Genomic DNA, 27,951 nt, shown 5'->3' on the forward strand with positions numbered 1-27,951 from the left:
ATGTTTGCGGTTGCCAGGGTGACGGCGTTGCCTGGCGCCGGGGCAGGCTGGGGACCGGAGCCGCCGCGCCAGGCACCCGCGGGCCGGAGCGCCTTCAGCGACCCCACGGTGAGGCGAGCGCGGGCCCCGGCAGTGTCCCCGGGACCCGATCTCCCCTCCACCGGACCGAACCCCCAGGACCGGTTTCTCCCCACCCCACCGGACCGAACCCCTGCGCACCCAGTCTCCCTCCCCATCGGATGGACCTCCCCCGGACCGAGCCCCTCCCGGGACCCGATTTCCCCGCCCCGGGACCCGAGCTCCTCCCGGGACCCGAGCTCCCTCCCCACCGGCCCAGAACCCCAGGACCCGGTTTCCCTCCCCATCGGACGGACCTTCCCCGACCGAGCCCCCTCGGACCCGGTCTCCTCCCCGACTGAGCCCCCTCCGGACCCGGTCTCCCTCCCCATCGGATGGACCCTCCCCCGGACCGAGCCCTCCCGGGACCCGATTTCCCCGGGACCCGAGCTCCCTCCCGGGACCCGAGCTCCCTCCCCACCGGCCCGAACCCCAGACAGGGGCGGCTCTCTTCCCGCGGCTCCGGTTGAGCTCCTGCCGGCATGCCTGCGGCAGGTGACCAGCGCGCCCCAAGCGCCTGCTTGGCGCACTGGGGTCTAGAGCCGCCCCTGCCCCCAGGACCCGGTTTCCCTCCCCCCCCATCGGACGGACCTTCCCCTCCCCGGACCGAGCCCCCGACCCGGTCTCCTCCCCGACCGAGGCCCCCTCCGGACCCGGTCTCCCTCCCCATCGGATGGACCCTCCCCTGGACCGAGCCCCTCCGGGACCCGATTCCCCGGGACCCGATCTCTCTCCCACCCGGACCGAGCCTCCCCGGGACCTGGTCTCCTCCCTCCCTGGACTGAGCCCCCCAGGGACCTGGTCTCCCCCACATCGGACGGACACCCCTCCCCCCGGGACCCAATCTCCCTCCCACCACCAGCGGACTGAACCCCCCCGGGACCCGGTCTCCCTCCCCCCATTGGACGGACACCCACCCCGGGACCCGATTCCTCCCCTCCCGGACCGAGGCCCCTGGCACCCGGTCCCCCCACAGACCATTCCCCTGGTATCCGATACTCTCCCCCGGCCGATTCCCTGGAACCGCCCCCCCCATCCCACCAGGATCCAATCCCTCCCTGCAACCGGATACCCCTTGGGACCCAATCCCTCTGGCAATTCCCTCCCCGTCCTGAGCCTGGGACTGGATCCTTTCCCAAACCAATACCCCTGGGACCCGATACCTCCAACTCAAGACCTGGTACCCCCGGCTGATACCCCCAATCCCGGGACCCAATTCCACCCTCAGCCCCCTGGGACAGAAACTCTCCCAGGACCGGATACCTTCCCTCAGCCCCCGGCCCTTGTACCCAGTCCCCCCTGCGACCTAATACCAGTGGACTGATACCCCTGACCCTGAGACCCAATCGCCTCCCCCAGATCTGATATCCATGGACCAACGTGCATGACCCTGGAACTCAATTCTCCCCTCCCCCCGCACCCCATACCCCTCATCTCAAGTAGGGGGACCAGAGGTCCTAATTTTATAAGGACAGTCCTGATTCTGGGGTCTTTTTTCTTATATAGGCTCCTATTGCCCCCCACCCAATTTTTCACATTTGCTGTCTGGTCACCCTGATCTCAAGATACTGCCAGACAGCTATCCTCCAGACCTGATCCCCATGTCTTCCCACTATCACTATCCCCGGGACCCAATCACCTTGATCCCAGGACCAGATCTACCCCCTTCCCCCTATGGGATCCAATATCCCCAGACTGATACCCCTGGAATGTCTAACGTTTCCGGGCACCTGGAATCTCCACCCCTCCAAGATGACACACTCCCCTATACAGGATCCCCCCTCCCCTGGACCCCGTCCCCAGGACCTGATACCCCTGACTCCAGGAACCCGATACCCCCAAAGCTGACCCAAGTTCCCCTGCAAACCACTCTCCCACTTCCTGGCACAGGATCCCTTCTGGGACCAAATAACCTGAGAACAGGGAACCTTGTGCCCTCCCATGGGAATCAGTACCCAATGACAACTGATACCCCATGACAGGGATCACTGTGCTTTCCCAATACTCTTGGATCCAATAGTCCCATGTAATCCTCAGACCCCCATGGGTCCTCACACCCTCCTTGATAGGGATGGGACCCCCATGAGAATCTGATATCCCCAGGATAGATACCTCTGTGGCCCATGGGGCCTGATAGCTCTGTACCCTCCTGATATCCCCATGAGACCTGATACTCCACGATAGTGACCCTATGCATTCTGGTACCTCCATGGGAACCCAATGCCCCCCAATGGGCTGTAGTGTTCCCCAGATACCCTTCCAACTGCACTCTAACACACTGGTTGAATATCTGCCCCCCCAGGCTCCTGATAGAGCCTGCTATCCCTGAAGGGATCTGATTCTCCCCTGGGCAAAGACCCCATGCTCTCTTGATACCCCAGTGGTACCTATGATAACCCCATTACTGCTGATTGGATACCCTCATCTTCCTTTTGAAACTCAATGTCCTACAATGGGACCTAATTTCCCCAATTGTCCTTGATGGGATCCGAGGACCCATTAACCACTCCTCTGCTTTTTCACATTTGCATGGATTATGATTTTCATGGAACATGGGGCTCAGCTCATCATGCAATTGTTGGCCAGTTGCATTCTGAAGCACACAATCAATCAGCCTGACAAGCCACTGAGAGGTCAGCTGTTCAGGGAAGAGCTGTCCCTCCTTGCCCCCACACCCATCAGACACAGTTAAAGGGCTTTGTCCCAGCTCTTCACCCTTTAAATACTTTTTTCTCACCATTGTTTATAGCCCCTTGAAAGTTTGAACCTCAAATCTAGTTCCTTGTCCAAATGTTTCTTTCCTCTGGCCTGTAGAAATCCTGCTTGCCATACGCATGTGAGTAGTTTCATTGACATCAGCAGGCCAACTGGTGTAAATCACTGTGACTTCTAGATTTGAAGGCCAGAAGGGCCCACTGTGGCCATCTAGCCTCCCCTCCTCTATAGGACATGCCAGAGAACTTTGCTGAATTAATTTCTGTTTGAAGTGGAGCGTATCTTCTAGCAAAAACATCCACCGCGAGCAGGAGTTGGCTAGTCGGGTTGTTATTAAAGGGTTGCTCAGAAGTGCTGAGCTGGTGGCAGCAATTTGCACTAGGAAGACAAAAAATGGTTGAGGGAGAGAATGGGCTTCAAACCAGCAAACAGAGGAACTGCACTGAAGTCAATGGTGTTCCTTCAGATACGTGCTGGCATAGCTGAGACCGGAAGCAGAAGCTTACATTTAGGGCTGTCTCTTTACAGTCACATCAGTCATTTGCTAGGAGAGTCCTGATCTGGAAGCCAGACTCACATGATTGGTCCTGTTAACATCACTGGGAGTCCTTATGAGCCCGATCTGTAAAGGCAGTTAGGGGGCTAAAGACGCAGATAAGCACTTTTAAAAATTCCATTAGGTGCCTAGGTGACTGCCTAAGTGCCTTTAAGGGCTGCAGGATTGGGCTCAAATACACTGTTCCCCACTTTAATAGATAAGCATCCTGGTTTTGTCTCAGCTGTCTTTCCCACAAACACCTCCACTTCACCCCGGTATTTATTTACCACCAAGAAATGGTTATTCTGCAGCAAGTATAATATTTATGCAACTTTCCATTAACTTCCCTTAAATAAACCCTCTTACTTCACTGCTGCTCTGTCCTGAGCAGCACCGGCAGAGGCCACTGTATTTGGGTTTAAAACAAAATGGGCAAGTACTTGGAATGCCATTGGTGCTTTGGGATTAGAAACAGGATTAGAGGCTTAACCATTGGGTGGTTTGTTCACATGCTCAAGGCTGAACTGATTTCAAATTTGGGTCTCGGAAGGAGTTTTCTTTCCACGTGTGCTGGTTCCCACCTCCTTCTATGGCATGGAATGAGAACGGCTCAACAGTGTGGCAGAGGTTCTATCCTGCTAAAAACAAATTGAGATTCTCCTTTAGATCGGCATGAGGTTTTGGAGCAGGAGAATCTATTGACACTGATCTCCTGATTTCCAAACCAGTGCCTGCTCCCCAAAACACCAGTCCTCTCTGCAACCTCCTTTGGCTGAGTGGGACCAGGAAAGGTTAAAGTAATAATTGTTGCAAGAGATTACAGTAAAATGCGCTGCTGTTTTTCAGGATATTTGACACCTTGAGCTGTTTTTTGGTGAAAGAATTTGCTTTGTGTATCAAGATCTAGCTGGTGCCAGATTGCATTTAATGGTTGAATTGCTTTCCTTAGAAATCGGCTTTCCATCGCTCCCAGACACTGGGCTATAGGAATGGCTTTGCCTATTCACGGTTACCAACGGTGGGGATAGGCAGGGAGCGACTCTATGTGAACCAGCTCTCCCAGGCCGAATTAGATGAACTGTCCAACAAGAGACCCACGCTGACCTACGGGCAAGCCAAGCAGGCCCCACCTTCCGACTTCATTCCAGCACACGTGGCTTTTGACAAAAAGGTACGAGAGCCTTAGTTCAGGAGCATTGCTAGCCAAACCCAGGGCGGTGAGCCGTGAATGCCAAGGTCTGGGGAACAGACAGTAGAGAATGTATTTTCTAGATACCGGAGTCCTTAGTCATAGACAACTGACATCTGGGTTGAAAGAGGCTTTCTTTGCTTGCGAAGAGGATTACAGTAAGTAAACATTACAAAGCTTTCCCCATGAGCTACGCAAGGACATTTCCAGTAGTTTAAAGAGAACTCAGATGAACTCCGGACGCTACACTTTATACCATCTCCCTATAAGTCCCACCCTCTCACGTTCTCCTTGCAAAATTATGCTGGAGCTGCAACAGAGCCAGGCTCCTAAAGGGCCTGCAAAGGGGGCATCTCCTCATTGTCGAGCTGTCATCTGGGAGTTTATACCATGCTCATCACCACAGCGTCTGTGTGCCTGTACTGCCCCGTATAGACTTCCTGCATTAGTCGTCGTCAGCATATCTGCTTTGGGCCAGACTGTGTCCTTAAGGAACTTACTGCACCACCCCTTGCAGAGGCTGGGAGGGATCATGCCCCAGCAAGTTACAATCCCACTCAGAGTGCAAGGGGGAATGCGTAGGCTGTGCCAGCTTTTAGGGTGGCACTGTCTGCTTCCCACAGCATGCCTGGCCAGCTTTGTGGGTTGGTACGGAGAAGCAGGCAAGTCCATGGCCCTAGCTACTCCACACCCCTTGCAGCCTGGAGTCTTATGGAGGAAACATTCCTTGTGCTTCACCCAAGCACAGGAACTGTGATTGTGGCTGTGCTTGGGTGACCAAGACAGGGCAGTCTCCTTATGTCCTGACCCTCCCTCGCCACCACCTCCCCACGCACAGTCTGGCTCTTGGTGTCAGCCTGCAGGGTAAATGCAACTGCAGGAGCGCGAAGCAGAGTCTCAAATCCAGTAGAGCACAGGAAACCTCGTCAGTAGTGGAGCCAGAGAACGTGAGAACGGCTTCCCCTGTTGGGAGCTTGGCAGCCAAATTGACTCTGAGGGGCTGAGCATCTTAGAGAAGCTCATGGATATCAGTAAGCTCCACCAATGGGAGCTGGAGAGCAACTTGCTAGACAGGGCCCCTGGCTGTAAAGGGCTTGGAGATCTTTCAGGGGGGCAGGTGCTATGTTTATTCAAGCCACTTACACTCGGTCCCTGGGTGCCTCGGACTAGGGAAAATTTACAAAATATTGGGCTCTAGGAACACCACCAGCAAGGATAGCTCTTGCAGTCAGCCTGTGGTCAGACTCTGGGGTCCTCGATGGCATGATAAGTACTAATCCCAGTGACCCATGCTGTCAAAGTAGAGGGCAAAAGTTAACAAGATCTTTGATTAATGCCGTCACTCATGTCAGTTCCTTTGCTCCTTCTGGGGTCCTTCCCCACATTGCAGGTGTTGAAGTTTGATGCCTATTTCCAGGAAGATGTTCCTATATCCACAGAAGAGCATTTCCGGATCCGCCAAGTGGGTATTTATTACTACTTGGAGGACGACAGCATGTCTGTCATGGAGCCCATCGTGGAGAACTCGGGTATTCCTCAGGGCAAGCTCATCAAACGCCAGCGGATTCCCAAGAATGACCGCGGGGACCATTACCACTGGAAAGACCTGAATCGGGGCATGAACATCACCATCTATGGCAAGACTTTCCGCATCGTCGACTGTGACCCGTTCACACAGGTGCACCAGGGATGCAGGGAACTAGCCGAATAAGAGAATCCTAGGAGTTAGCGATGGGCAAAGCTCACTAGAATCCCTGCTCTGTTCCCAGCACACACATGAGTAAGATCAGGGATTCTCTGCCTCTTCCATACTGGGGCCCCACCCCACATAAGACCATGGGACAGGTCTGGTGGTCACTCATGACCCCCTGACACCCATTTCTGACACTCCCACCCTGCAGGGTTGTGACAACACATTGAGAACCTCTGGTGTAGACTGATCTCTTTTACAGAGCTAGTGCAAACTGGAACTGAATGACCATTGAAGTCAGTGGAGTTATGCCTGTTTACACCAGCTGTAGATCCAGTCCCTGATATTACTCTAGGGTCGTTTGGTGGCTTATGTGAAATGAGTTGATGATGCCGTCCAGTTCCCATTTCAAAGCATCTGCATCTCAAGCCTGCCACTACATTTAGCATAAATTGGCATCCTGAAGGCCAGAACTACTACGTCATGCAGCCTGACTCTTCCTTCTAAGCCCTGGTGGTGATCTCTCCAACTCAGGGGTCAGTTCCCTGGTGGGGAAGCTTGTGCTGCTGCTTCCCAAGCTGCATGTGTTCGGGGCCAAATCTTGGTGAGGTAGGCAGGCGAGCAGGCCCACTGGCTTCAGTGGCTCTCTCGGGTGAGTGCCGTGAGTATAACAATAGGGCTCTGCTTTCCAGAGCTGGCGCCTTCCAGGGCATCGCAAATTAAACCAAAAAAGAGAGACTTGCCCTCGCAATTTGTAATAGACACATAGAAAGGGACAAGACCTACAGTCCTTCAGTCTTTACTCTGGCAAATCTCCCAGGAGTGAAGCCAATGGGAGGTTTGCCCGAGTCATTCCTGAGGCGGGACTTCAAGATCTGGCTTGCGGTGAGGTCTGCAAGGTCCGTGGAAACAAAGAGGCAACTGACAGTTAAAAACCTTTATGAATGATGATATGATCACAATGATCCCTTCTGACCTTAAAGTTGAGGAGTCTATGATTATTGTACAGCACCTAGCATATTGGGATTGGGGCCTCTGGATGCAACTGCAAACAGTGAGCTTACAGGCTCCTGCTGATACCCTCCCAAACCCAGCCCAGAACTTTCCTTGCCTCCTGACCCTAAGAGCCCATCGCAGCATTAATGGCCCAGACATTTTCTCTAGGTATTTCTGGAGAGCCAAGGAATTGAACTGAACCCTCCTGAGAAAATGATTTTCGACCCATACACGGAGCTCCGAAAGATGCCCATGCGCATGTACGTCACACCATCAAGCTTCGACCAACTCAAACAGTTTCTGACCTTTGACAGGCAGGTGAGTGGGGTGCAGGTGCCTTTCTTTGGGGTGGGTCGTTCCCTGTGTATGTCTGTGATTCAGAGTGGTACTAATATGCAACTCTTGTGGGTGTTCGTGAGCAGGTGCCTCCCCCAGGCAGCTCTGCAAATGCAGTCCATACATTGTGCAGAGGCCAAACACATCCTACTTCTCTGGGGATCTGGCTTTGTCAATAAAGAAGTCAATAAAAAGAGAATTCGAAGTTCAGCTCTTACCTTCTCCCCAGGCTTGGCTGCTTCTAGAGCTCCTCCTTCAGAACAGCTCAGCCCACACTGTAGATTCTCCTCTCTCTTTCTTGCTCCAGAAAGCCTTATGTCCAGGTAGGGTAACCAGCCACTTGCCCGAGTGCATCAGGGCCAGTGATTGTTTGGCATCTAAAGACTCCTGATTTCACATCTGCCATCATGAAAGGCACATTATAACCCTGCAATGCAACATCAGAGCTAACATCCATTGCTGTGTGATTATTTTGACCTCCGGGGCAAAAAAAAACAACAAAACAGCCCCACCCAAGAGTAGCTATGGTGTTTAGGCAGCCTGATGGTTGAGAGCAAGATGCCTGCCACCCACTGGATCAGCTAGTGCATCTCATGGGGACAGTGCTAGGGCATTTTCCCCCAATATTTCCTTTGATTACTTTCTTCCTCCTCCTGTCCCCTGAACTACCCTGAATAATTCCTGTCCCTCCGTGGTGTTTCAGATATTTGTAGATGGGTCTTCTCTCCCCTCAGCTGCTGCCTAGCCCAGCTAGGCTTGTTTGGTTCTCTTAGTCAAAACCCTCCTGCTGCTGAATCATTTCTGCTTCTTTTCTCTGAACTGCCTCCCTCAATGACTTGCTGGCCAGAGCCCAGAAACGAGAGCAGGATTTCAAGGCCAGTCTCACCAGTGGTTAACACAGCCAGACTGGTACCCCTGTGCTCGGGGCACGATCCTTCTGCATACACAGCCCCCAAATCGCACCAGCCTAATCCAGACAGGGCATGTTTTAGTTTCATGTTGGGTTCATGGCCCTTGCTTGGCTCTCCAACACCTGCAGGTCCTTCGCTTCTATGCCATCTGGGATGACACCGAGAACATGTTTGGCGAGAACCGGCCTTTCCTCATCCATTACTACCTGGCTGACGACACGGTGGAGGTTCGAGAACTCCACGAACGCAACGATGGCAGAGACCCTTTCCCGGTGCTGATCAGACGCCAGCGCTTGCCCAAAAGCTTTGTGGACAAGATGAGTAAGAGTCTGTGCTTGGGATTTTACCTCTGGTGTAGACTGATCTCTTTAGCAGGAAGAGAGAGAGAGAGAGTGTGTGTGTTTACATGAGCATAGATGGGTGGACATGTGCAGGGCCTGCGTATCTCGTATTATAAATATAGTGTCTATGTAATTAATCCCAGGAACCTTTCTTGAGTTTACAATTTCTTTCCAACAGAAACAATCAATTGGTTTTAAAACATTTAACCTTTTGCTGCTGATTTGCCAAAGCACGTGCGACATCTCCAGCATTACACCACTGGCCCATTGAAGCTGTTCATACATGTCACATTCAGACAGGCTTTTCTCATCTCTTGCTTTGTATGCAGTAATAAAGACTATGTCTCGCTCACTGAGCTGCCTTTTCTGCCCCTGATCTTCCCCAGAAACCTTCCCCCGCTGCGTGCTGGAGATCTCCAATCAGGAGGTGCTGGAGTGGTACACGGTCAAAGATTTTGCAGTTGGCAAGCCCATCACCCTCCTGGGGCGCAGCTTCTTCATCTATGATTGTGATGAGTTCACAAGACAGTTCTATCATGAGAAGTTTGGCATCACTGACTTCCAGCCAGTGGATGTAAAGAAGAAGGCACCAGAGGAAGTGCCACAGGTACTGGGAGAAAATTAACGGGGGGCGGGGAAGAAACCCATCAGCCCGTACAGGGCAAAGACCCTTAGGACTCCTAAGTGCCGTTATCATAAGCCTTTTAGAATTACTTGCTCCTAATGTTGTTGTGTTGCTCAAGAGGTCAGATTAAGGGGAAGCCAGAGGGAAAGACTAGTGTGTGTCAGCCAGGGCAGTGAGTCTTAACCTATATAGCAGTGAAGTACTGGATAGCTATCTTCTTCTAAGGTTAATTCCACTGCTGAATGACACAGCGGCTGGAAGGCAAAACACATTCGCTAATGCTCTGGAACGAACCTTGTGCCTTTTCCACAGTGTTGAGTGGACTTGTGGAATTTGCTTTGAGTACTGAGATTTAAAAACCAAAAAACCTCATTAGACGTTGATATGAATAAGTCGCCACAGGTCCTTACTCAGAGCCAAATTCTGCAGCCCTGACTCACAGAGCAGCAATTATTCACGTGTGCCCATTGCTGGAGGTTTCTCAGAACAGGTTGGATAAATGCTTGTCAGGGATGGTCTAGGTTTCCTTGGTCCTGCCTCGGTGCTGGGGTTTGGACTCGAGGTCCCCTCCAGCCCTACATTTCTATGGGAGTGGAGTCCTACTACCTTCTTGACTAAAGACTCTATGAAAACTGACCAAACAGCTCAGGCTTTTGGCCAAGGAGAATACATACGGTTAAAAAGTACAGGGGCTATCACCCCTCGTGCTTCAGGGGGTTGGGTGAGCGGCTGGGCTAAGGAGACATTTGTAGCTCCTGTACAGTGTAGACTTGCACACAAGTAGGCACATTATTGCAGAAGGGGCCCATGTCTTTCACTGGACTGTCCGGTACTGGCCCATCGTGGGGAGAGGATACAGGAGTAGATGGACATTGATCTGTTCCATTATGGCAATTCCAGAGCGGCTAGTACTTTCATTGGGATGCCATTCCAGCAGTGGGGAAAGGCTTAACGTCACGGCTCATGTAGGAAACATCTGCGTAGCTTGGTTACCTCCAAATTGCAGGGTGATCAGGTTGAGTTGGTGAGTCAGTTAGTTTGGCCATGTTCTCCGCTCTCGGGGCGGCTGCCATATTACAGAGCCGTTGTGCTCTGAAATGGGATTATAGGTAACATTTGCCAAGATGCCTAATGCCCAAATCCTCAAAGATAGTTAGTCTCCTAACTCCCATTGGGCCTAAGTGATTTAGGAGCTTAAGTCACAGGATCTGTATTGTCAACAGAATGGGTTAGTTGGCTTCAATCAGTTACAGCTGTGCAACCCCCTTGAAGATTATAGGGTTGCTTGGAAAGGAAAGAACCCAGCTTGAGCCTCGAGCTTCAGGCTGAATTTGCAGGGTTTGGAACTAGGAAAACAAACATCTTTTGGCTGGAGCTCATTTGATCCGGAGTCAGAGACAATAAACCTGAAACCGTGCAATGCCCTCACCTCCCTGCCATTGCAGGGGCTTCTGGGGATTGGTGCACCTCTCTTGCAGGCCAGTATACTTTGATCTAATGCTGGTTGTTGGCTTGGGGAGGGTGGTGATAGGAGGTCAGAGTGGATGACCTGCTGGTCCCTCTGGCCTTAAACTCGGACTTGTTCTTCCAGAGCCTCTTTTTAGAGAATGTAAAACATAGGGCCAGCTGCTGTAACTGAAGTCGTGGAAGGCCGGCTGATTTATAGCAGCTGAGGCCCTGGCCCGTGCTGCCTGGCTGTACAGTCCAGGGTATCATGGCACAGCTTTGGGGAAAACAGCACTGCCCGTGGGGAAGGTATTCAGTGCTGGCACAATTCTCACTGCAGAGAACGGCTGCCCGGAGCCGCTTCCTGACCAGTGTCTTTTTGTTAGTTGTAATCACGTGTGTCTCCCGTCTCTTCTGTGTGCAGATCATTCCTCCCTACAACGGTTATGGCTTCCTGGAAGACTCCCTGCAGAACTGCTTCTCCCTACTGCCGCAGCCCCCCCGGAAAAACTTTATTAAGATGCTAGAGAATGACCACAAGGTGCTGCGCTATGAAGTTGCACTGGTGAGAGCTTGGTCCATGAGTAAGCGCTACCTGGTTACACTCTCCAAATCAGAAGGGTTGGGGGAAGTGGGGTGTTCTTGGTTACCTGCCTCCAAGTGCTAATCCTATGTTAACGCTACAAGAAAGAGCTCCAGCAGCCACCAGAGAACAGCCCTCTGCTTGAGGATGGGCACCTGTTCCAGTATGGCCTTTAGGACAAGCGGTAATACAGTAAGGCAGAATAAAAGCAGGGCCAGACAATACTACATGGGCCTCCACCACTCCCCCATTGAAGTCAATGGAAAGACTCCCCTTGACTTCAGTAGGTGTTGGATCAATGCTCAGATGAGCAGTATTGCCACTTGAACCTGACTTTCATGCATCCTCGCCCCCTACCTTCATGCCACGTTACATCATCTTCCAGTTACACCTGCCAGCACCTGTACACACTGCCCCCTCCTCCCCGGGGCTAATCCCAGCTTCAGAAGCCAGCTGTGGTTCATTACATCAGGACTGTCCAGCGGTTTGCAGGCTTGGAAGCTGGCGAGGGAGCCCAGCTGAGAGCTGTGCTCTTCACACAGAAGCAGCTTTTGGGTCGCCATGTGCATGGCCTCTGCGCTGTAGCAGTAGTTCCTATGCTACCCGTGGGTCAGCTGATGTCTGCCCCTCCCAGAGTCTAAGGGGGATGCCATGGCTGTTCTCTCTCGTTGGTTGTATTTGTTCCTGAAGGCCATAGTTTAGTGCTCAGATCAAAGCTAATTTTAATCTAAGCACATAAATCCAGTGGCGTGCTCAGAGGGTTTCGTCTTGTGGTTAGGAGCTGGGATCTGTCCAGACCTCATGGAGGTACAGACTTTAATTCTACAGCTAATCCTTCTTTGTGTGATGAATCACTTCATACAGGATATGCCTTGCTCCTGGAGTGCTGAGCATGTGGACGTAATGAGTGGACCAGATTCTGCCACAGTTAGGCATGCGGAGCAGTACCTTGAGCTGGGAGTAGTCCAACGAGCCTCTGATATCCCAGTGTTGAACGTAGTCTGTGGTTTTATTACAGTGCAGCAGGCTGGTTACTCCTCTTGCCTTCTTTAGGCACAGGCTCGAACCAAGTGCTGTAGGTGTTTAGACAGGTGTAAAAACGAAAGCTCCAGGTTCGGTCCTTGGCTGCTTGGGGGTGCATAGGAGTAATCTGTGAGTATACAGCTAGCCTTGAATGTCCAAATACGTGTTTCCTGACCACACAACCCACTCTGGTCCTTCCCTTCTCTAGGAATCGCCAAACCCCGAGGAGAGAAAGCGCCGGTTCATCCTCTCCTATTTTCTCTCCACTGACATGATCAGCATCTATGAGCCACCTGTCCGCAATTCAGGCATCATTGGAGGCAAATACTTAGGAAAGACCAAAGTCCCCAAGCCAGGCTCCACTACAGATAACCCCATTTACTACGAGCCAGCGGACCTCACCATCGGTGCCACGGTTGAAGGTAGATCTGGAACTGGCTTGATGGAGCCATTAGAGCCTCTATTCTTTAGAGCAGGCTCATTGTTTTAAATGAGTTTTCTGATGCACTACAGGGGGAGATCAATCTAAGTTATACGACTTCAGCTATATGAATAACGTAGCTGATGTCGACATACTTAGACCGACTTACCGCGGGGTCCACACTACGCGATGTTGACGGGAGACGCTCTCCCGTCAACTCCCCTTGCGCTTCTCATTCAGGTGGAGTAAAGGAGTCGATGGGAGAGTGATCGGCGGTCGATTTAGCGCAGGAGTAGGCAACCTATGGCACACATGCCAACGGCAGCATGCGAGCTGATTTTCAGTGGCACTCACACTGCCTGGGTCCTGGTCTGGGGGGGGCTCTGCATTTTAATTTAATTTTAAATTAAGCTTCATAAACATTTAAAAAACCTGGTTTACTTTACATACAACAATAGTTTAGTTATATATTATAGACTTAAAGAAAGCAGGGCTGGTTCCAGGCACCAGGCCAGCAAGCAGCTGCTTGGGGCAGCCAATGGTGAGGGGCAGCATGTCCGGGTCTTCGGTGGCGGGTCCCTTAATCCCTCTCGGAGCAAAGGACCCGCCGCCGAAGGCTCTAGCGGCGGTGGTAGAGCTGCAGATCGCGATCGCGTTTTTTTGTTTTTTTGGGTTTTTTTGCTGCTTGGGGCGGCAAAAACTCTGGAGCCGGCCCTGATAGAAAGAGACCTTCTAAAAATGTTAAAATGTATCACTGGCACGCGAAACCTTAAATCGGAGTGAATAAATGAAGACTCGGCACACCACTTCTGAAAGGTTGCCGACCCCTGATTTAGCGGGTCTTCACTAGACCCGCTAAATCAACTGCTGATGCATTGATCGCCACGTGGCGATCCCCCGGTAAGTGTAGACAAGCCCTTCCTTTTTGCACAGATATTGCACACAACATCCTCTGCCTACAAACTGTTAGTTCTGGATCAAGTGTAAAATGCAGCAGCTTGTGGGAAAATGGTGTAATTCCGTTCATTTAGCTGGTTCTCTCATATATAGAGAGAGAGCACTATATTTTCCTTAGCACGTGTGTAGCTGGTGTTCTGGGGCATGCCAGCATTCTAAGTGTTAACGCTGGAGCACTGGGCTAGATGAAATCCAGTAGCCTGGGTCATCAGTTCATCCATGGAGGAAAATAACCCTGATCCTGAAGCACGTTAGAAAATAGTGTTAAATGTATAATTCCTCTGGGCCCAATCCTGAGGCCTTTACTCAGTGGCTCCTGCCATAGGCCATGGAATTCATGGAGATCTTTTCCTACACCAAGACAATAAAAAACTGCGTGAACTGCTCTGATTTGGCTCTGACATTGCACGTTCCTCAGGGCAGGGACCTTGTCTTCTCCTGTGTCAGTAACGTGACTCGCCCACACACGGGAGTAACACTTGGTTTGCTGTCGCCTGCCCAGTGTTTGGCCACAGGTTTATCATCAGCGATGCTGACGAGTACGTCTTGAATTACATGGAAAGCAACGCCGAGAGTTTCCCTGCAACAACGCTGCAGTCTCTGCGGGATCACTTTGCCCCTCGCCGAACGGCAGTGCAGGCAGCTGAGAGGTAGGTTTCAATGGCGAGCACCCGAGAGGCAGTGAGAGCTGGGGTTAAAAAGTCATTCAGCTTTTAGCTGGTCAAATGGCTATTATTTATTTGCAGTAGCTCCCCTAGTGCTGTGCGTTCTAGTGCAACGTTGCGTAGAGCGTCATTAACCAATGGCACCACGCTCTAGCCTGTTACCCTGGGCACTGCTGGCTAATGACTGATCAGCTGATTGTTCCACTCTGGGAACCCCTCCTTGGACACAGAGAGAAGGAATTCAGAGTATGCAAGGTACCACTAAGGCTGCTTATATAAGAACTGCTGAGCTGGGGCTGCCACAGCCCAGGAGTCTGAAATCTCCCTTAGAGAGCATTGGCTCTGACCTGAGGCCTGTAGCAAAGATTTCTCTTCAGCACTGCGTAGGAGCAGTTAAGAAGTCCTGTGGAGAATGGCGGCGCTTGGTAATGGTGGCTGCTCACAGTACCAGCCTCTTGTTGCACTCTGGCTAAGAGAAGCCTAACAGAGTTCTCTTACCATTGCTATTAGGTCATTTGGGCCACTCCTTGGCCTGTGAAGGATGAGACCCTACTCTATTGTCTAGGGTCCAGCCTTATTTTATATGACGTCCCTTCTCCTCCCTGGGGCTAGGGCTTCCATCCCATCTCTTGGGAGACCACGCCACAACACCAAGCTGTTGTGGGCTCCAGCCACTGATTTTTATGGCAGTGCATAGAGGCTCCAGCTGAGAATGGGGCCACTTGGCACTGTATGAACACACAAAAGGAGACAGTCCCTGCTCCAAGGAGCTTACGCTCTAACTAGACAAGACAGACAAAAGGAGAGAAGAGAAACGGGCATGGGGGAAGGGGCAGAGCTGGACAGAGGCCTCTTGGCCCCTGCCTTCCAGCCCAATGTCCTGTGCACCAAGCAGGTGACCTTGTTATTCAAAGGAGCGTGTCTTTGGAAGCCTACTACAGGCAGTCCTCAACTTTATGACATGGGAGTTGCAACGAATGGCACTTACGTTTATAAATTGTCATTGTGTTTTGACTTTATGACGCCTTCTTTTGACTTTACAATGCTCGATCCAACATTGTTCCTATGGGAAATTAGAGTTACGATGTTTTTGACTTAAGACAAGATGTTCAGGAACCAATTGTGTCATAAGTCTGAGGACTGCCTGTATATATTCAGGAAGAACAACTGGCCACCCCAGGAACACAACTGGCCACCAGAGATTTTAGTTGGTGGAACACATGAGAGAAGGACTTAGCTGTGTCAAGCGTGACTTCTGCATGCAGTCATTTCCTTCCTTCCTTCCTTCTTTCCTCCACAGCCAGTCAGCAGCGGGGACGGGCAGGCAGGAACTGGAGGAGCTAGTGAAGCAGGTTCAGGAGCAGCTGAAGCACCATAACTACTTGAGTAACAGCAGCATGCGGGAGGCGTTCCTTCACCATGACAAGGATGGCTCCGGATTCCTTGACAAAGCCGAGTTCTTTGCCCTCTGCAACCGCTTCAACCTGCCGGTCAGCGACGCCCTGGTTAACAAGGTCAGGAGGCAGCGTGCTCTGCTTGTGTGGCGTTTGGCTTTTAGCCAAAACGTTGACCAGGGAGCCACGTAATATTACACACAGCACTGTCCTCTCTCACTTGCCTCGGCTCTTCCAAAGGAGCTTCCCTCTCCATTTACAGAAGGTAGCCAAGCCCAATTGCTGGCAGCGTCCCATCCCCAGGCAATGCCATGAACTAGACTGTGTGCCATCCCCTGGGCCTCTCTGCTCAGGGCCCCAGAGGCAGAGGAGACCCACACATACAATCTGGCAGTGGGACTAGCAAGAGGTGGGAGAAATTCCTTCAAACCCTGAGGTGAAAACCACTTCACCCCAGTGTGTTAAACAGAATTGGGGGGCAGGGGGGAAGAGGGGAGGAATCCAATCCTATATAGGCCCCAAGATAGCACTGGAAGCCAAGTATTTAGCCTTCCTCTACGGGTATGTTGTCATGGGCACTACGGTCATTCTGCCTGCAGGGCAGCTTCTGATCACCAATTGCGTTTTCATACCACATCCCAGCTGAATTGCCAAGAAGGTACAGTAAGCCCAGGCCTGCGTGGCATCTCCACCATCTCCACCTCAGGCCTCAGCTAAGGCTGGATAACCTTATGGGCTTAGCTAATATGGGTCAATGGCAATACAGCTATGGGGCCATGAGCAGAAGCCAGCAGAGATTACAGGCTGCCTCGCAGGGAACAGGACCGAGAACCATGTGTGTGAAGGAAGAAACCAAACACAAATGTTAACTTGGGTTTCCTCAGCATAAACTGCTGCGTCTGTTAGAGATACAAGTGCAGAAAACTTCTCCAGCTGAAGAAATGTATAAAACCTGGGGACTATGTCCCCCATTTTCTTAATAAAATTAGCAAAAATTAGATTGGATGGTAGCCAAGGGATCAAACAGATTTAAAATAATGCATTCAAGCAAGACTTGTTTCTTTGGTATTCTAGTAAAGGCAACAAGGTCATTTCATCACCAGGGCCCTGCTGTGCTTGATTCTGCGGGAGATTCTTCCCACTATACCCAAAATAATGGGAGAAGGAGGGACTGTTATCCCCATTCTAACACATAGGGGAACTGAGATTCAGAGCAGATTCAATAACGTCTCCCAGGTCACCCTGGCCAAGGCCAGGAATTGAACCCAGCTTTGAGTCCCAAGCCAGGGCCTAGAGCCCGTGTCTAGATACCAGAGCTGCAGGCACCAAGCAGCAGCTAACACTTACCTCCAAACCAGAAATAATTAACCAAGTATGTATCCATCACACAAGTGACCGTGCGAACAAGGTGACAGAGGGTGAGTAAATCTTTCAAAGGAGTTATGATGATCCCATGGTGTTAAAGAGGAGACACTAGCTACCCCATTAAAAACCCACCCCCTAAAAGCCTCCAGGGATGGTAATGCAGCCAGTGCCAGTTCATATATGCTGTTCCCTCCGCTGCCTTTAGGCAGGGGCTGGGAGCTGCTGCCACAGGGAAATGGTTCCTTAGGAGCTGTGTCTGGACAGTAGAGGCACCCATGTGGGTCCCTCTCCATTCCTGTGGATCCCCCGAGGTCTGTAGGTGAAGGGCAGGGAACATTTGGCTTCTTCGTGCTAGAATGAGGAGAAAACTGGGTTGAAACTTCATGGGGCAGGTTACTCCTAAGCGAATGGGGCTATTTATTATAAGGGAAAGTTTTCCTCTCCTGTAGGTGGGTTACTCCCTACAGGGAAGAATGGAGCCCTTTGCCCTGGCCCCCAGAACTGCTCACTGGAGTTATCGTTTAGGGAACCGTGACTGTACTTCTCCCCTCTCCTCACGCTGCTGTTTCTTTTCCAGCTAATCAGACTGTGTTCGCATGGGGAGAACCAGATCAGTTACCATGACTTCATCAGAGCGTTCTCCTGCTGAGCTGCCCCCGGAAGGGGAGACACAACCTAGCCAAGACTGTCCCAGCTGAAATGACACATATTCAAAGGTTGTACCTCTAGACTCCCCCCGTCACTTCATTGAGTGCTGCTCGGCCCTTCGGCACCAGGTCACCTCATCTCTGCCCCACTTACCTTCCTGCCTCACTGAGCTCAATGTCCCAAATGCGGGGCCTGCAAGCAGAGCCTGTAGAAAAAGCTTCATTTGTATTAAAGAAATGACTCCACATCGTTCCAGGTTGTCTCTTCCTGGGCTCTGAGGGGAGACAGGGTGGACTGGATGGATTGAGAGCTCCAGGCCTTTCATACAGACTGCCCGAGGAGGACTAACAATCTCGCAAGAAGCAAAAAGCAACTGGGTACCATTTCAGTTTATAATGTTGCTACAGAAGGGGCCTAAAGGCCCCAGCCATGGAGCAGGACCCATTGTGCAAGATGCTATGGTATCCGGCCCCCGGCAGCCATGTCTGCTGCGAAATGGCAGCTACGTGTGTCTGCTGTAAATCCGCCCACCAAGTAGCCTGAATAGCTGATTAAAGCAAAAGATCAAATAAATAGCATTCTGCTGGCTTAAAACAGAACTCAATGCTGCACTCTTGTGCGGTTCGTGACAGCAATTCCCGTAGAGGCAGGGCCCTGGCAACAGCCCTGCTGGGCTAGATTCTGCAGGAGACTCTTCCCACCATACCCAAAGTAATGGGAGAAAGGAGGGATTTTAACACATGGGGGAACTGAGATTCAGAGCAGATTAAATAACATGCCCCAGGTTATATAGAATGGATTTAGATACATATTCTCCCCCCCCGCACCCCCCCACACACAGGATGTTCTCTCACTTTATTTGCCCTACTAGAAATGCTGGTTCCATGCGGAAGTGATGCTGTTTCCCTACAGTGAAGAGAGAGACATGGTCAGGGTGAGGTTATAGCATTCTCACCCTGTTTAAAAAGTCTGGTCGCTCCCTCTTACATGAAGAAACGTGCCACAGACCCACCCACCCCCATTGTGCCCTAGGTCAGCCAGCCAACTGCACCAATGAGGAGCAACTAGGACAGAGACGGTGCAGGTCTCCACCATTAGGCACCCTTTCTGAGCAAAATGCTTATTTTATCCATCCCTTTTCGGGGTGGGGGGAGTGGGGGGTTCCCATTTCCTCTCAGATACTTGAGAATTCCAACACACAACCACACACAGGACTTAGCCGCACACCAGCTCCCACCCTCTAGGTTAGGCTCTCGCCTTCTGGGGCTATCCGTGTCGTTCTTTATTCCGAGCATCGATAAGGCCACCACTGGGCCATCTCCGCTCTGCCTCAGCTTCTAGAACCTGCTTCCAGCCCTCACCAGTAGGTCCAGAGCTGCAGCCTGATCCCCAGCCTGTTGTAATCACTGAGAGTCTTTCCATGGACATCAGCGGCCCTTAGCACAAGCCACTGGTGCATCAAGCCATAGAATCACCCTTCAGAATCCACTTGCTTTCTCAGCATATTGGGCAGGAATCACTTCCCATATACGCTGCCTGCACCCAAACCACGGAACAGGTCCTAGCCATGGGAAGAGCCAGCCACCAGCAGATGTGTTGTCTATGACAAAGACAGAAGGTCAAACACCGAATGGAGCAGATGGCACCTTTCTCTGCCATACCTGGTGGGTCTGTCCCATCATGCTTTGGGAACACTAGAATAGCTAGTCATAGCAATGAGGTATTTGCGAATTGAGGAAACACACACGGCAGTGTTAAGCACCAGTTGATGATTCTATGCCTTTTATTATTTCAGAAAATATCTTTGTTGAGAGTTTGCTCACAAAAGCCATTTAACAAAAAAAATTCCGTACAAAATTGGTTTTTATTTTTTAAATGACAGGGGAAGAATAAAAACGTGTGTGTGTGTGTCAGGGGGGAGTTGAAACGGTTATCCAAAAAAAACCAACCCCCCCAAACCAAAACAAATTAAAATACATAACAAAGGAAGAGAACGTTTGCACTAAAGCATAAATATGGAAGAACAGAATTTTCCTTGAGTTTCTTTGTTGAAGTTTGGTCCGCAGAATTAAACAGGTTAAAAAGAGAGATACAAGGACCCACCCAAACTCTGCGTCTTGTGTCCATCCCTCCCTCTGGCAAGAAGTACACATGACATAGGGAGACGAGTGACCCAGTTTATAGTGTCAATATAAAGACTGCCAACTCGAGCCATCTGCTATGCACTCAAAGGAGCTGCTATAGCTGTACAGTCAGACAGCTGTAGACACCCTCTACTATAGAGAGAAGTCAGCTGTAGCTGCAGCTTCCAACTACTGGACTCCATAGTCAGATGTAGCTGTAACTCCAATCCACTGGAATGAAGACCACCCATCTACAGATTTCATGACTAGTTCTGAAGAGAGACCATCCTCCACTTAATAGAAAAACCAGGGAGAAACTTATCCCTTATTCGCTACACCTGTGTATGATAGGCAGGGGAAAGTCATCCTACAAAAATAGAAACTTTAATGCCCCGTTGAGCAAGGAAGATTCATTCAACAAACTTCTTTTAAAAACAGATACTGATCTGCAAAATGCTACATTCTCCCCAACTTCCACCCCTCTAAGATCCATCTGGGACAAGGAGCGGGAGAAGAACTGCTGGTTCTTAAGAGACTTTGCCACAGCCCAGGTGAGGAGGCATTCTGTGCTCCATGCAATTATCACAACTTGACCTCATCTCAGGGATCCTCCCCTCCCAGGGTCTGGTGATGGATGCAAGCAATGAGGAGTGACCATGATCCAGGTGGGTTATTGCACAACCCAGGAGGGAGTGGAGTAGCGGTGCTATAACACTGAACCCGGGACCCAAGTCCCAATTCTGCATGATCCTGAGTGCCCTCAGCTTTCTAGCAGATGGGGGCACTCAACCTGTTGCAGAAGATGCGCAGCACTTTGTGTGATGGGGCCCAAGAAGAGGACCCATTCGAGAAGTGGGTCTCCCCTTCCCCCGGCGCTCTGCCCCTTTGTACGTGGATTGGTCAATGAAAGAGTTTACACTAGAGACTGGAAAAGAAAAGAATCCACCTCTACAAGGAGGAGGCTCTCCAGGATAGAGAGGAAGTTTTGGTTTGCTAGGAAATACAAGGAGAGCTGCACCAGTGACTGCAGAGCCAGGGACGGTATGTGCACTGGAGGAGAGAGGAACAAGAGTTTCTATGTTGGGAGAGAGGGATGGGATGGGAGCCCCTCCAGCCACAAATGACCCCAGCGATGCCTGTGAAATGGCAGCCAGGGGGCATCACTGCAGGGGCCGACCGATCTAGGCAGAAAAAGGGAAGGGGATTTTAGCCACTGAGGAAGGAACCATTCTACAAATCGAAAAGGCATAGAGAATGAGGGGCTACTTCCAGCGTGAACTGTCCCTTTCCCCAGTGACTAAATATGGCACATACACATCAGACATATACACAGAGCCCGAGGGCACAGAGCTATTGAGGCAGCGCGTAGGCAAGAGAGTACAGACTATACCGCAATGTAAGGCACTTGGTATATAGAGACAACGAGCTACTTTACGGGCTCGCAGGCTTGTGCCAGAGGAAAGGCTGCCTGGAGCAGGGCAGGCGGGGGGAAGGAATCATTCAGCAGCCTGGTTTATTTGGATCTGACAACAAGCCACCTTTTAACCAGGAGGCTCAGCTCCTCAGCTGCAGTAAGTCTCTGACATCAGAGAAGCAAGGCAGCTCCGGCTCTGGAGAGATCTGGGGAGCAGTCACTCCCTGCAGGGCTCAGCGATCCCCTCCCGGCTGGGAGCAGAAGAGAAAGGGGAGAGGGATGGAAGGGTGAACTGTGCTAGGCCCGGAGGCCAACAGCTCGGGTCCCAGCTCACTCGCTCGCTGGTGTAACGTTATTTTCCCGCCCGGTTCCACTGCTCTGCCCAAGCGCTGGCTTTGCTAGTATCTGTCCCGCCAGGGCTAAGGAGGGACAGTCACAAGGTGTTCCCAGGGGCTCTGCTCCAAGATACTGGGGGAGCGGGAGGAAGATCCCTGGGAGATGCCAGCTAGTGGCTCTCCTTTGACATTCAAAGCTCCTGGGGGATGGGGGGAGGAATGGCATCTGACCAGCTGCATTCAGGCTCCCAGGTATTCTGTCTCCCACACTGGCAGCCCCTGCCTGTGCTGGGGAGAGAACAGGTGTGGAGAGGACTCAAAATCTGTGAAAGCAGCACAGCCAGCCAGTTCCTCTCACCACCCCAAAAAACAAAAGGCCGGAGAATGAGTTACAATCGCCTCCAGTAAGGAAGGCCACGGGGAGCAGCATGAAACAAGTCAGGAACATTGTGTTTGGTTTATTCTGGCCCATGTCACTCACCCCAGCTAGGAAGGAAGAACCCTGATCCCAATCTGCATTAGAAGAGATTCCATGACACTTCACCCCTGCTATCCCCTGCCTGCCTCTCTCCCTGCCTCTTTGGGAGCAGCGACACCCTCTCCACGCTCAGCCAAAGGGAAATGCTACCCATCACCCCAACAGAAAGGGCAGCTGAGCCAGCTTTGCCAAGAGGGAAGCTCCCACCCCAACGAAGCAGAAGGGAAGCACCAAGTCACCTGACTGCACCGAACCATGCCCACTGCAAAGTCTGGCTTATGGGAACCTTCCTCCGAGAGAAAAACCCTCTGCTGCAGGGCAACCTGGCAAGTCTTGACCAGCGCGTGGCACTGACAGAGCCCTTCAAGTGGGACGGCTCCATCCATTCAGAAGAGGGCAGTGGACAGAATCAATGGGCGCTCAAACAATTCCCGCACGTCTCCTTCCAACATACGCAGCCAACAAGGGGTCGAGGGAGAGTGATCGTATGAAAGAGGCGGCCTCTGAGGTAGATTTGAGACGATTCCATCCACCAGCTGGGGAGGGCGGTGGCATGGATCGGGCGAGAGGCACTCCCACTTCCACAGGCTGCTCTCTGCTATTCCCACCCAGCCCAGGAAGGGATGCATGGGCTGGATCCCGGATTAACAATCCCCTCAGGGGATATGAGGCCTGTGAAGTGGAAAGACAGAAGCTGGTGGCTGCAGCTGGAGCAGAGAGGGCACAGCTGGCCTGGGATGGCAGGGGCAGCTCAGGGCAGCGGTGAGGCATGAGGTGAAAGGCCCCATTACAGATAAACTCTGAGTGGCAGGGAATCTGCTCTCCTGCATGCAGCACGAGTGCTACGTGAACACAACGCCACAGGATTAAGCCAGCACTTAGGTGAGGTAAAGCGGCACATCCTGATGGAGCAGTGAGGTATGGGACCAGGGCTGACCTGCTGGTGGGGGGTCTCAGGGCTTATACATCCTCAACTGAGTTTGGCCTGAGCTACTCCCTGGGTGACATCATCCCAAGTAAGACAATAGGAATTGCAGGGCAGAGGCAGAGCCCAGTCACCGCACCTAGGGGAGGGAGAGAGGTGGGCAGAACTGGCCTCAGAGCTCATCTCCGGCCACAGACTGCTAGGGATGCCACTTGCCGGAACTCCAGCACGACGCAAAGCACATCTAAGGTCACCTCCCTGTGCCCTGATGCAACAGGTCCAATCCAGACCTGGCCTGCCTCTGCAATCCTGCTGGATGCAAGGCTGCCCTGCAGTTCACCCAGGAACTCCAGCCGTGGCAACACCACCCAAGGATGCCACCCTGATACTGAGAAGCGCTCTGCGCACAGGGCATGGCTCCCCCAGCTCCCAAAACCTCTACCCTCATGGTCACCAGGCACCTTAAAGCAGCCGCCTGCCCCTCCAAGGCCAGGACGCAGGGCAATGCCCAGAGGGAAGGGGAAGAACCTCCTTTAGAAAAGGGATTGTTTGCTTGGAACCATCCCATTTGTAACAAAAACACAACAGGAAGAAAAAACACTCAAGAAGAGGGGAAAAAAAATTGCACGCTGATTGACGATAAAACTGAGAGGAAGGAGAGGACGGGAGGTTTGGGTCTGGCTCCCGCAGGCCATGTGACAGAGCAAGGTTTTTTGGTTTTATTGCAAATGGTTTGGGGCGGGGGGGAGATGAGACTTTCCAAGCCATTCAGCACCTGGGAGGCCAAGGGAGGGGCTGGTGCTTAGTCCTGGTCTCTCGCCCTCCTCCCTGGCAGACGAGCCTTCAGCTCTACGGAGACTTGAGCTTCTTGGTGCGCGGGGAGGTTCCGTTCTCGGCTTTCACCACTCCGTTTTCATGGTAACCTGGGGGCAGGGGAGCACAGCGAGTCAGGGACACTCGACTGGGGCCTCATTGGCCTAGAGGGGGCGAGCGCTTAGCGCCAGGGGTAAGAACTGTCATGTCCTCCGCTGCTTCTGCCCTGGGCTCATGCAGGATTGCAGAGGGACATCAGCACCTGGCAGCCCTTCCACCTTGTGCCGTGGTGCCACCAGACCGCAGGGGGTCGGGTTGCCTCAGGGAACACTGTCGCTCCTGAGCAAGGCCCCAGCACAGCCTTTGGGGCACGACGCTGCTGGACAGGCAGAGTAGGGTTGCCAGGCATCCGGTTTTCGACTAGAACACCTGTTCGAAAAGGGACGCTGGTGGCTCTGGTCAGCGCTGCTGACCGGGCCGTTAAATCCGTTCGGTGGTGCAGAGGGATTAAGGCAGTCTCCCTGCCTGCCCTGGCTCCGCACAGCTCCTGGAAGTGACGGCCAGATCCCTGCAGCCCCTAGGCTCAAGGGCAGCCACGGGGGCTCAGTGCGCTGCCCCCTCCCCGAGCACAGCTCTGCAGCTCCCATTGGCTGGGAACCCTAGGACAAAGCTGGGGCCTCGATGGCTCCTGGCCATTACTGATCCCTCTGCAGCAGAGGAAGGGACCCGATGGCAGCCTGGGCCCTTACCTCTCGCCCCCAGCTCAGCCACACACGGCCCTGCTCTCAGCACCCCACCCTGGCACTTACCTGACTCCCTCTTGACAGGCTTGGACTGCTGTTTGGTGAGGGCGGCTGCTCTCTGCCTAGCGCTCTGCTCGTCCCGGTACTCCCGCCAGCGCCGCAGCTGGAACCGGATGAAGTGCCACATCATCCAGGCCTGGAAGAGGCACACCAGGGACAGCACAAACATCCTGGGGGGCGGGGGCGGGGGCAGAGAAGAGTCAGGCTGAGAACGGAGCAGAGAGGCTGCAGCCAGGAGCCCTGCAGCCACTTCCAAACCCAACCAAGCCAGCTAGTAAATGGCCCTTCACACCCAAAGACCACAGCGATCTCAATGCTACAGAGCCCGGTGCTCTCCAGAGCCCACAGACCAGTCCTGTGAGGACACCTGAGGGGAGGGAGTAGTTGTCCCAGGTGCCAGCCCTGCCGCCAATTTTTGCTTAGGTACAATCATGCCTGCCACGTCCCTAGGCTCCTCTCTGACACCAGGAGGGAAGACACGGCCAGACAGAAGGAGGATTCATGTTGACCAGGTCCCTTAAATTGCAGTTATGGCTAGAAAAGGGATTGTACATAAGTGCCACCTCCTTATATGAGGGATCTCTTCATCCCTCTACTGAGCAAACAAGGATTTTTTCTTTTCTTCACACTACGGTTCTCAGACAGTTTTGCTGAGCCTCAAGACAGCCTAGCATCCAGCTTGCTCGCTCAGCGTTATGTTGCATCTACAGAACCCTCGGTACGGGAGAAGTTCCAAGCAGCAGACAGTTGGATTTTCAGACCCCTCTGACTTTACAGGCCCAGGCCTGGGGAGTCGAGTGGGAGTAGATGGGTAGAGAACCTGAACACGGGCATCCCTACTGCTTTCATCAGTCCCCCTTCCTGACTACGTGAGCACGCGTTAAGCAATCCGGCAGAGCGTTTCAGCCTACGGGCAGGAAGCCGATGGAACAGCACGTGGCCATGTCTTACCTGGAAGGCAGAGTGTTGAAGTTTCCTTTCTCGAGGTCGAATGCCTGGTTCTCCACCCGAGCCAGCCCAAAGCCAATGACCAGCACGGAAAGGGTGAGGGTGAAGAGCCGGGTGACCACGAACACCACTGCCCAGGCATTAAACCTGTGTGAATTCAAACAGGAACGTCATTGGGATGAGCCTCCATCCGCAGTGGGGGCACACACCCAGCCTACCCAGAAGGGCAGCAGGAGTCACGAGACACAGACATTCAGGCCAGGAAACGGCCTCAAGACGCCCAGGAGCAGCACGTTGTTCATGGGGACCCACCTTTAACAGGGTTGAACTTTGGGTAAAGAGAGGTTATTTCAGCCTAGGAGTGCTATGCAACTGTCACAGCCGGCCCCCTTCCTGCAGCCTCAGCACGGGTGCCATTGCCTGAACAGGCCACGTGTGAGATGGTCCTGCCAAGTCAAGCAGGAGGCAGGTTGGCTGGTGCCCGTGCTGAACAGAATGGGCAGAGCTTAAGTCCTCAGGGCTATCAACCTTCCACTCCAGAGCACATCACTTGGTGCGCGCGCGTAGGGTCTCCTGGCACATTTGCCCACAGTTGGCACTAGTGAATTTCAGGCCCAGGGGGACTTCGGGTCCGATTCTCTGATGCCCTTTGCTGTGTGTGGTCATGCACCCCACTGCAACAGGAGCATCAAACGTCACCACCATTCCAGTATCTTTCTATATTCATTCTTCTCTGTGTTAGGAAAGCGCCCTGCTGCCCTAACTGAGATCAGGGCCCCACTGTGCTAGGCCCTGCACATACACCTAGCGAGAGTATGTCTTGATGAGTTTAAATAGACAAGACAAAGGGTGGGAGGGTAACAGAGGCACGGGGAGAAGATGGGACTGGCCCAATCTCTCTCAGAAGGCCAGCAGCAGAGCTAGGGATAGAACCCAGGTCTCCTGATTCCCAGGCCCATGGTCTATCCACTAGACTAAACCACCTCCCCAACTTTGCACCACCGTACATGACTACACAAGGTCCCAGGCCCTTCACTGATCAGGTGTTCTTATACCTACCAAATCAAGCCTGGAGTTAATCCGGCCTCGAGTGCCCTCTTCATACCTGTGCTGTGGCGATCTCCCAGCCCACTCCCAACAGGCTAGTCAGGAACTGTAGCACCCATGACCTCCCCCTCCAGCCCCAAGGTGAGAGACCCCTTGCAGATCCGTTCTGGTGAAGGAAGACAGACTCCCCTGCTCCCCCTAGACTCCATTTGATGACAGCTCCGGCCGGCAAGGGGCGAATCTTTCCTCTCAGCTCGGCGTACTTACAGCTTCTCGTTGTTCTCATCCGTGAAGTAGAAGAGACGGGCCATGTGGAAGAGGAATTCAGCAAAGTACTGCAGCAGCAAGAGGATGAGCCCCAGGCGGGTTAGGCTACAGAGAGAAGACGGAGGCATTGCCATACTGGAACAGACCTGAGCTCCAGTCAGCCATCTACCGTATTACCACTACTTGGTGTTTGTTCGGCGGACTTCATGCTTCAGTCAAAATCAGGACCCTGTTATGCTGGGCCTTGGACATACACATGCCTGCCCCAGACAGGTTACAATTGAAATTGACAGGACACAGTTTAAGGGGAAACCGAGGCACAGAGCCCACTATCACTGAGCAGATCGGTAGCAGAGCCGGGAACAGAAGCCAAGGTCTCTTGAATTGTAGTCCAGCGCACTAGTCACTGGACCCTGCTTCCTCTCACATAGGCTGCGTGCTTCACAGGAGGGCGTATGAAAGCCTTTAGAATGCATTTGTCCAACTGTGCAATACCAACCCTGCGAGAAAGACTTTCCTGACACCAAAAAGGGGATCACAACTTCCTGCCTGAGACCGACAGCTCGCAGACGTTTGCGTTGTACGATGCTCTGAAAGTATTAGGTGCCGGCATGTCATCCGTCCTAGCTGACGTGACATGACAATATCTTCATTCCTAAGAGTAGCTATTATCCTACTTGGAAACTGTTGGCTTCAGTAACACACTGTAGCTGGGAGTTCCACAGGCTAATCATTTGTTGCATTTATTGCTGGTTCTTAAATCACCTCCCTTACTCAAGTCTCAATGTGTTGGCCAAGATTTTCACAGCGACTAGCGGTCTTGGCTGCCCAACCCTCA

General features: G+C 52.4%; 2 protein-coding genes across 5 annotated transcripts in view; one reads left to right on the forward strand and one right to left on the reverse strand.

Annotated features, from left to right (window-relative positions):
• On the forward strand, positions 1-18,210 carry EFHC1 (EF-hand domain containing 1). The gene is made up of 11 exons (XM_039530846.1): positions 1-108; positions 4,320-4,541; positions 5,950-6,237; positions 7,414-7,563; positions 8,621-8,813; positions 9,220-9,440; positions 11,329-11,469; positions 12,719-12,932; positions 14,391-14,538; positions 15,854-16,067; positions 17,890-18,210. Exons 1-11 carry the CDS (start codon positions 1-3, stop codon positions 17,959-17,961), a joined length of 1,971 nt encoding a protein of 656 aa, XP_039386780.1. The 3' UTR covers positions 17,962-18,210.
• Positions 18,211-19,725: 1,515 nt separating this feature from the next.
• TRAM2 (translocation associated membrane protein 2) overlaps positions 19,726-27,951 on the reverse strand; it is a 78,362-nt gene continuing 70,136 nt past the window's right edge. For all 4 annotated transcript variants that reach the window (XM_039529090.1, XM_039529089.1, XM_039529091.1 and 1 more), the window contains 4 exons: positions 27,114-27,218; positions 25,803-25,946; positions 24,858-25,021; positions 19,726-24,158 (listed from right to left, as the gene is read on the reverse strand). In XM_039529090.1, coding sequence (XP_039385024.1) covers positions 24,085-24,158; positions 24,858-25,021; positions 25,803-25,946; positions 27,114-27,218 — 487 coding nt within the window. In that variant the 3' untranslated portion in view covers positions 19,726-24,084. The remainder of the gene's footprint in view (positions 24,159-24,857; positions 25,022-25,802; positions 25,947-27,113; positions 27,219-27,951) is intronic.

Source organism: Mauremys reevesii, linkage group 3, assembly GCF_016161935.1.
Source record: "Mauremys reevesii isolate NIE-2019 linkage group 3, ASM1616193v1, whole genome shotgun sequence".
NCBI lineage: Eukaryota > Metazoa > Chordata > Testudines > Geoemydidae > Mauremys > Mauremys reevesii.

Excerpts from the sequence above, each read along its gene's own strand:
- EFHC1 (XM_039530846.1), top strand. The coding sequence starts at position 1 with ATGTTTGCGGTTGCCAGGGTGACGGCGTTGCCTGGCGCCGGGGCAGGC. Across the intron at positions 8,814-9,219 it reads AAGCTTTGTGGACAAGATGA|AAACCTTCCCCCGCTGCGTG; the intron begins GTAAGAGTCTGT and ends GATCTTCCCCAG. Across the intron at positions 14,539-15,853 it reads GCAGTGCAGGCAGCTGAGAG|CCAGTCAGCAGCGGGGACGG; the intron begins GTAGGTTTCAAT and ends TTTCCTCCACAG.